Source organism: Penaeus chinensis, chromosome 7 (genome assembly GCF_019202785.1).
Source record: "Penaeus chinensis breed Huanghai No. 1 chromosome 7, ASM1920278v2, whole genome shotgun sequence".
In the NCBI taxonomy this organism is placed as follows: Eukaryota; Metazoa; Arthropoda; class Malacostraca; order Decapoda; family Penaeidae; genus Penaeus; species Penaeus chinensis.
In genome coordinates this window covers 10,060,479-10,070,478 of record NC_061825.1, presented here as the reverse complement: position 1 = coordinate 10,070,478, position 10,000 = coordinate 10,060,479, and the positions used below count along the sequence as shown (strand labels likewise).

The 10,000-nt window shown below is 45.1% G+C and overlaps 1 protein-coding gene across 1 annotated transcript in view; it reads left to right on the top strand.

Moving 5' to 3' along the window:
* LOC125026796 (extensin-like) overlaps positions 1–10,000 on the top strand; it is a 25,468-nt gene that overhangs the window by 13,215 nt on the left and 2,253 nt on the right. Inside the window, exons 4-6 of the mRNA XM_047615397.1 lie at positions 3,603–3,810; positions 4,296–4,793; positions 6,184–6,313. Coding sequence (XP_047471353.1) covers positions 3,603–3,810; positions 4,296–4,793; positions 6,184–6,313 — 836 coding nt within the window. The remainder of the gene's footprint in view (positions 1–3,602; positions 3,811–4,295; positions 4,794–6,183; positions 6,314–10,000) is intronic.

Sequence of the window (10,000 nt, the reverse complement as noted above, 5' to 3'; positions counted from 1 at the left end):
GAGTAGGGGGTGTGGGGGGGGGTTATAGGGATTGAGAGTGAGTAGTAGTTTGATAAGAGTGAGTATTGATATATAGTATATGATATAACAAAATAACCCCAAACCCCAGGCCCCACCCCGGCGCACCACCCCCCAAAACCCCCCCCACCGCAATCCAACCCACCCCCCCAGAACCACCCCCTAACGACACAGACACCCCAATCCCCTAAGCACCACAGACCACAAGCGAACAACCGCATCCACCCGCCCAAAGTGCCGCCCACAGCACCGATACCCGTCCTCCCTGCGACAGCCAGATAATCATACCAACCACAAATACACACGCAAATAAGAAGGCACGTGTATATATGCTTTTATATTTATATATATATATATATATATATATATATATATATATACAATTAAATAGTATAATATTATATAATTAATTTCACTTAAGTTCCCATAGGTCCATTTATACCTTATTTATGTATATATAATAATAAATTTATATATATATATATATAAATATATAATATAAGTATATATATGAATAATAAATATGAACTATATTAACATATATTTTACCACACACACACACCAACGCACACAAGAGACCAATAGCAAGGGAGAACATGAACACAACCCAGACGACCTAACCTAACCTAAACCGACGTCAACACTACACCACCACAGCGGACACCCTCACACACCGACACCAACACCAGACACAACACATACACACCCAACACCCCACCACCCACTTCCAGAGAGAACTACACAAAACAACCTAACACACATATATATAAAATATATATATAATTATATAATATATAACATATATATATATACATAATATATAAAATATATTTATATATATGTAATATATATATGTATATATATATATATATATATATAAATAACATGATATATATATACACCACCACATATATATATAAATATATATATATATATATATATATATATATAATATATAATATGTACATTAATGTGATATATATGTATTAATATATAACCATAAAAATAAATGTATATATATATATATTATATAAATATATAATATATGGTATTCATATATTTCTAAGCTATATAAATAATATATATACAGGGGGAGTTGGAAGACACTTTAAAAAACTACTTGAGTAGACTAAATGAGTCATATTGCATATTGAAAAGTAATTAGACAGATACACAAAACCAACAGAACACACGGGAAGAGACACACGCCAAAAGAAAAATCATATAACCAAGGACCACTACCAACACAACGAGAAGTATGCAGTGAACAAATACAACCAATTTAAGAACAATACCAAAAAACAATAAGCGGAGTAAAAATAAACACGTACAGAAGAGGACCTACGCACTGAATTAAACTACACCTTGCAAAATAGCACACAACACGGAAGCTGACCACCTCAATGGACTCACTTCGCATAAACGATCTCTCAAGCCCAATCCAGGACCTCACTCACACGACGGGGCCAGCCCAACTTCATTAACAGGGCGCTGTCTATGATAACGACCCCACCCCACAGCTTCAACGCAAGTCCGTTCCAGATATGCTCTCCCGATTAGGGCCGTTTAGAGTAAATTGGAATGCTTGGAGTCAGCCAAATTCCCAGAACGATGGCGGCAAGAGACATTAATGAGTGCCTGGACGAAGGGGGGGGGGGGGGGTGTGGGGGGGGGGGGGGGGGGGGTGGGGGCAAATTTTGGGGTCGATTTTCGTCAGCCTGGGATCAGTTCAGGGGATTGGTTTTCCGCTCTTGAGGGTTATTGGACACCTATACGGCACGGGGATTCACAGATATATAATATATATATATAAATATATAGTATCTATGAATCTACATATCTATTATATAAATATACTACATACAGAAACTACGACACACATTTATAAAATTCCATCTAAATATTACTTCTATTATATTAGCCTACTATCCAAACAAATATCGTATGTCTGTCTGCATATTATATATATATATATATATATTACACACACACACAACCACACAAACACACATAGACACACACACACACACACGTGTGTGTGTGTGGTGAGTGGATATATATATATAATTATATATATATAAATATAATAAATATACATATATACAATATATGTATATTATATGTATATGATATACATATATATACACAAATGATGTATAGAAAAAAATTATCTTACAAACAAAAATGTCGTCCGTATAAATACAACCTAGCATATATATCATTAAAATATCTATAATAGATTTATAATATACATATATATGCCATAAAATATAAATACTATACATATAAATATACATATATATGGTATATATGGGTATATATGATATAATATGTGTATATATATACTATATAATATAATATTATAATAAAAATATGTGTGTATTTAATATGTATAGTATAAAACCTATAATCTAATCCTATGCAACGTACTACACCAAAATGAAAGGAAAAAATACACACGACACAACAAGACAAGGGGACGTACGACACACCCACACAATAACACAGACGGAACACACAACACTTATAAATGTATGTATAAATAAAATATCAATATCTATATATAATATATAAATATTATATATAAAATATTTACAACCGGGAGTATACACTCAACAATTATAAATCCAAACATCTACATAATCTCTATATACCTAAAATCAAGCAACCCTAAATCAATCTAACCAAATGAACATCATATCAAACTCATTAACTATTTAACCCATCCATAGCACCAACATGCACTATTAAGTCCCCAATCCATCCATCACATACTATCCCACATAAACTATACTTAAACAAAAACCCCCGTATACAACAGACAACACCCCAGCAAAAAGCTCCTAACTTCCCCCCACACTCACTCACAAACACACACACTCACAAACACAGCACACCACACAACCCAACACACACCCAGCCTTCCAACATCATGACTCGCACAACCAGCGCCTCGTTTGCCAAACAAAAATAATAACAAAGAATATATTTTCCTCTTATCACTCCAATATAATACAACCAGAACAAGAAAAGATTTGATTTATAACAGAAATCCGGGGGAGGTGAGAAGAGGAGTGTGCTGGGCCTGCAAGACATAGAGCCTCACAACAAAAACACTCAAACCTACTTTCTCCAGACACCCACTGACACACCCCTTCCACCACATCAAAATAGAATAGGCCCACCTGGCCGTCGCTTACCACCGCCACCCCCCCTAGGGATATAAAACCTATCCACTTCCCGTATATACTACTCAAAACTACCGCCACTGCCACATTTCCCCCCCACTCCCCACAACCCTATCTAACTGTTGACCCCCTCGTGTACATCCCCGCCCCAGCAGCAACCAGAAAACGTGCTTGGCCCTCCATTTCCTTCCTACCTCCCCCCCTCCCCACCTCCCAACCCCAAACCCCCCTCTCCCCCCCACGCTCCCCCCCCCCTACCCCTCCGCCCCCCCACCCCCCCCCCCTCCCCCTCAGACACCCCCCCCACTACCAAAAAACAAAACCAACACCCTAACGCACCACCCCCACATCTTATTCGCCGACTCATACAAGCTCTACCTCCACCCCCCCAACTAGATACTGCTGACCAACCACACCCCAACCCAGACCTAACTATAAGAACCCGCGTACCGCACCCACCCCCCCACTCCCACACCGTCGTGACTTCACTTGCACGGACCACCCGCATCATCACAATCCTCAACCCGGCCACCCATGCCCCTCGTGCTGTGTGTGATTCCCGGGGGGTCGGGGAGACGTGGGGGGGAAGTGGACTAGGTCTCCGGTACCTAGGTGCCTCCGATAGAACCACCCAAACCATCCCCACCCCGGTTTGCCCACACCACCACCCGGCAGCCGACCTCCTCCCCCCGATCCCTTTCCCTCCTCCACCCTCCACTGCCGCCCCTCCCCCCCTTCCTGAACCTCCTCCCCATCCCCCGTCCCACAAACCCACACACCAAAACCCAACCAAACCCCGCCATCCCCTCCATCACCGATTTATGAGTTAACTACTAAATTTTAATAATATATAACTAACCCTTATAGAAACTAGAAATATATAAACTAAATAAAAGAGTACAGCTATTTATACTAGTAACAAAATATCTCAGATATATCTACATTAAAATAGATACTTTCCTCTTCATCCTCCTCCTCTCCCTACGCTCAGCTTTAACCTCTTTCTTGACCCTGTGACATTCCGATCTCCGCCCCCATCCCGAGAGCCTCACGCTCACCATTCCCACCCCGAGCCGTTGCCCCGTGTAGGCCTGCTCATCTGCGCTACGCTGCCACCGCATCCAGCACCCCCCTGACCCACATCCCCGACCCGCCTTTGTCTCCCCCACTCCACACCAAACGGTCCTGCACTACCACTAATGCCAACGACGTCCCAGCTCCCTGTCTTTGTCCTCCCCCCAGCAGCCCCAATCTTCCCAAACCCCCCCTCCCACCAACTGGGTTCTACGGCACTCAACTTTTCCCCATCAACCCCTCCCAACCATCACCCCCCTCCCACAATATAACTCAGGACCTTCCATCCCACACATACCACCACTCCCACCCCATCCAGTCACACCCCAAAACCAACCAAGCACCCCCGCTCCAACATCGCCCACAAAACAACCACCTAAAACCCCCCCCACCTACTGCCATATCAGACCAATATTCACCCCAGCATAAAACAATCCATGCAACATCAAGCCCAACATCCAGCTCCCCCACACAACTTACCCCACCCCCCCCCACCACACCACCCAGAACCCAGTACTGTCAACCCAACTCATAATCCACCACCATTAAAAACCCAACCCAGACCACCACAATCCCCACCCGACCACATCTCACCATCTCACAAAACCCCCCACACAAACAACGCCTAAGCCAAATGCACAAATGTAACCTAACATCTTTATTAAACTTTCCCACAATTTGAAAATCGTTAAACACACTCTGAATACCACAGCTACAAGAATAGCTAACAAGAATCAAAGAAGAAAATACTGTCATAACACATACAATTAATTATCTCCCCTCCGGGTATTACAATGAGGCTATAATTAATATATATTATGTATATTTATGATATTTTTTTTCATTTCCTCCCCCTTCCCTTTCCTCTCCCTTTTCTTACCTTTCCTTTCCTCCGCCATCAGCATAGCTCATCAATCGGACCAATCCCTCGTTCCCTCACTCGAACACTAGGTAGAAAATTTCCCCCCCCCTCCGTTTCTCCAAAATCACCAAAATGAGGTACTCACCCTCTCTCTCTCTCCCCTCGTCATCATTTCTCCCTCCTCAACTTTCTTAATTTTCTCCAATCCTCGGAAATGTCAACAGAACTTCGACAAGAATCACACATCAAGTCAACATCTCAACCTCCACGCACGATCTCTCTCTCTTCACATCACCAGCAGGATCCACAACTTCGAACGTCGTCACTCCTAAACTCTCTCGCGCTCTCTCCTCACCTCTTGAAAACGCGAAGGACAAGGCCACGAACCTCCTCCCCGCGTCCTCCCCTCAATCACTCATCTCCCAACTCCATCTATAATCACTCATCGATCCATCCCTCTGTCCCTTCATCCCCTGTTCCCCCCTCTCTCTCTCTCTCGTCACTTTTCCTCGTCTGTCTACTCTATCTTTTCTAAATAATTCCTCTCAACACACACATATTTCATATTTTTCTACTTACTTTTTTTTCTACTTTCTTCCTTTTTCTTTCTCCAATCCTCCTCTCCCCTCTTCGTCTCTCTCTCCTCTCTCTCTCTCCTCTCTCTCTCGCTTCTTTTACACGGCATCGTCCGATCATCAAAAATCTCATCACATACAGTCAAATCCCTCTCAAGTCTGACCACACCCGCTCCATCTCTCCTACTCCTCTCAGTCAATCTCCCAATACTCTCTCCTCAAAGATCTCCACGTCTCATACAGTCCTCTCTACTCACATCGCAGCCTCCTCTACCAGCCCCTTCGCATCTCCTCCCTCTTCTCCCACTCTCTCGCCTCCAATCATTCCATCGTCTCTCTCTCCTCTCTCCTCCTCTATTTATCTCTCACTCTCTCTCATCAATTCTCTCCCACTCGTCCTCCTCTCTCCATCTCTCTACTCTCCTCTCGTCATCTCTCACTCTCAACATCGAGATTCTCATCTCAGGATCTCATCCTCAACTCCCCTTCTCACTTTCAGTAAATGTGCCCTGATCTTCCGGCTGACCCAAGCCTACCCACCCGGACAGATTCCAAGCCTGATTCCTAGGATTTGCATACCTCGTGCTTCCCGGCGGGTAAGCTTGGTGCTTGTCTTCTAAACCGTTGCTCTTGTAAGGTCATGTGTCAAATTTAATCTTTTCTAATTGGTCCCTGTAAGTCTGTACAAACTTCCTCTCCCTATCTCTTCTTCTTTGCTGTTCCCGCCGCTGAGAGACGCTCTCTCATCTTCCCTCTTCCCCCTCCTCTCATTCCCTCTCTCTACCTACTCACCTCGTCCTTCGTCCTCTCTCATCCTTTCCCTTTCCCTACCCGCCGTCTCCCATCAGCAGATCCCTTAACTCAAATTCTTCTCACTCTTTACCTCCTCCCCATAACCGACACTCCCACATGCCTCTCGGAAATCGCCCACCTCCATCCTCACACTCTCTCTCCCCTTCCGCCCCCTCTCCTCCCCTCTCTCCCTCTCTTCTCTCGTAGTCAGACCCTAATCTCCATCTTTGAAGACAGGTGTTGTCAACAAAAAAGTGGTCAAGGGCGAGGGCCATGGCAAATAAAAAATAATGAACAAGTTAATACAACTCACCACTCCGACCTCCCTAATATTTCATTTCCTTTTCAGACACATACACATTCCCCTCATAAATAACTCACCCTCCTACTTTCCCCCCCCCCCCTCTATCACTATCCCCCACCTCTCCCGATCCTTACCCTTTACCTCCGCCAACCACCCTGTCATCACCCATCACACGACCATTCGAAACCGACCCCCGCAAACTCACCTCAATGATTCAATCAACCACCCTCCCCCTCTCTCCCCGACGTCATCCCCTCATCCCAATCACCATCTCATCACTCTCCAACTCTCTCACACCACATCACTCCACGCTGCACCTCCGATCACTCTCCTCTCTCTATTCCTCTCTTCTCACATCTTCCTAACTATCACACTATCTATCTATCTTACTATCTCTCTAAATTTAGCTATAATCTGGTCTATATTTAAAATAATTTATGTATCACAATTAACCTATTCTAAATGTCTACATAAGATTCTCCTATCAGTTTATATTAAATTATTAATCTATTATCCCTCAGGGTTTGGGTTGGAGAGGATATAAATATGGGGGACAACAACACACATTACATAATATATATTTATATATATATATTATTAAATATCTCTAGATTATAATATATATAAATATTTTATATATTTATATATATAAAATAATATATATATGGATAAAAAATTCATATGATAACAATATATATATAACGATATATATATATTATAAATATAATAATATAATATATTAATATATATACTGTTATATATAAATGTGTATGGTCGAAGAAAAAGAGAGAGAGAGAAGAGAAGGAGAGAGAGGAGAGAGAAGAGAGAGAGAGGGGTAAAGGGAGGAGAGAGAGAGAGAGAGAGAGAGAACAGAGAGAGACTAAGAGAGACAAGAGAGGAGACAGAGAAGAGACAGAGCGTACGACAGAGAGCGCCCGATCTAGCTCCCGCTCTCTGGCCGCTAGTCGCGAGAGTCACGAGACGCCTCGTTATCGCGCGCTGCGCCCCGCTGCGCTCCCTCCCGCTCGCTCTCGCGCGTCCTCTCTCGTCGCTAGCTCATGCTGCCCTCCGCTCCCGTCTGCGCGCCCATGATCGCGACCCGCGCGTCGCGCGGCGGCCCCGGGCGCTCCCTCTCGTAAGCCCGCCTCGCCCCTTCCGCCAGCGTAGCGCCTCTCACTCTACCCTCGTTCTCTCGCGCGCGCCCGTCTCTCCCTCTAGCGCGCGCACCCGCTCCCCGTGCTCGCACGCGCCCGCGCGCTCTCGCGCGCTCGCTCTTTCTCTCTGTCTCTCGCCAGAGTCTCTCCGTCTCCCTCCCTCCATCACTCACACACGCCATGACTGGCCACTGTCCCCCCCCCCCCCCCCGCCCCCCCCCCCCGGCCCCCCCCCCCCACCACCAGCCCCCCCCGCCCCCCCCCCCCCCCCCAGATCCCAGCCTCACTGGCGCACCATCTCGGAAACCGTGAATTCTGCTCAAAAGCCATTTGACATGCAATTGCAAACGATATGTCCGTGCCAGGAAAATACATACGATATGAAATGTTGTTCAAAAAACACAAAAAAAACATGGGAAATAATGGTTGAGGAAATGAATGGGGACGGGGGAAGTGTCCTTGGCGGCGGGAAATATAAAACATCAAATTCTATGTTTTTTGCAACAAGTGAACGTTGAAAAAATATATATATATTTAGGGGTAGATGTTAATAAAGAAACATTTGGAAGGCAATTTATGTTGACACAAGCGGGCGGATATTTAACGCATATATGAAATGCTGACACACCTAAAATATTCAGAGCTGACATTATGTGGAAGGATTATCACACAAAAAACATTTTGGGGTATTATAGGCAAAGGAGAGAAAAGAGAAAAAGAAGGAGGGAAAAATAGACGAAGCTACAGACACGACACAAAAGCAAAAGAAGAATAGAGACAGAGTAACAGGTAAGAGAGGGAAGCGAAAGGAGGGAGAGAGAGGCGCGCGAGCGCGCTCTCGCTTCTCGTCTCCGCGGCGCGGCCTACCGCTCCTCTAGTCGCCCCAAACCGCTCTCTCTCTCTCTCCTCGCTACCCCCCCCCGCCCACCCGCCCCCGCCCTCTTCGTACTGACAGACCGACTAGAGCGCGCGAGCGCCGAGGAGGTCCCCCGCCTTCGCGCTCGCATCGCTCCCCCCCCCCTCTCAATTTTTGCGCCCCCCCCGCTCTCCCCCTCACTCTCTCTCGTCTACCCTCCCTATGTGCCCCCTCATTTACACACTCCCCCAACCTAAAACCCGACCCCCTCCGTCCACCCGAACCAACACCCCCTCGCCTGCCAATCACCCACTACACGCCGACACCCAGTGCCCCCATCCCCCAGCCACCAAAAACACCCCGTGAAGCCAAACCCCACCGCCCCTAATTGATCATCATACCGCGGGCCCCATCCTCCCCCGCTTATCAGCGATTTTCCTCTCCTCTGTCTGTTCTCTCCACTCTCTCTCTCACACTACACACCCAAACACAAAAGTCACATGCGCGTTAAACACAAATATCTCAAATATAATATATATATATGTATTTTGTGTGTGTGTGAGAGTGTAGTGAGTGGTGATAGAGTGCATTTTACTCGCTCATTCTCTCAACTCTTCTCTAAACTTTTTCCTCTTTTTTATTTAAAATTCTTTTTTTTCTGTCTTTTTTTTCTCACTCCCTTTCTCTCGTCTCTATTTCCCCCTCTTTTTTTCCCTTCCTTTTTTCTCTTACTCCTCTCCAGCGCCCCCCGTCGCCCCTCCTACTAATCCCCCATAACGCCCCCCCCCATTTCCCCTCTTCCCCCTCTGTATCAACAAAAACGCAAAAATCGCCCTCCCTTGCCGTCATCTATCCTCCTTCAGATCCCGAGAGGTCTCATACCGCCGATCCTGGCGAACGGAGAACCACACAGCAACGAATGGGCTTTTAATTACCACACACGAACTCCTCCTCAAGGAAAACCCTGACGCGAAGAATATATACTGATCCTTACGCGAGAGTAATGTGCTTTCTTGGACTCTTGAAGAAGCTAGAGAAAAGAGAAGGAACGGCGAAATATTTATTATTATCAAATGTTCCTTGCGGTGAATGAAGTCGACTATGCTTTTATGCAAGAAGACTTCCGGAAAGTTCAACTCGAAATGATGTCATTAATGCATACTTTTTTTTTTTTTCC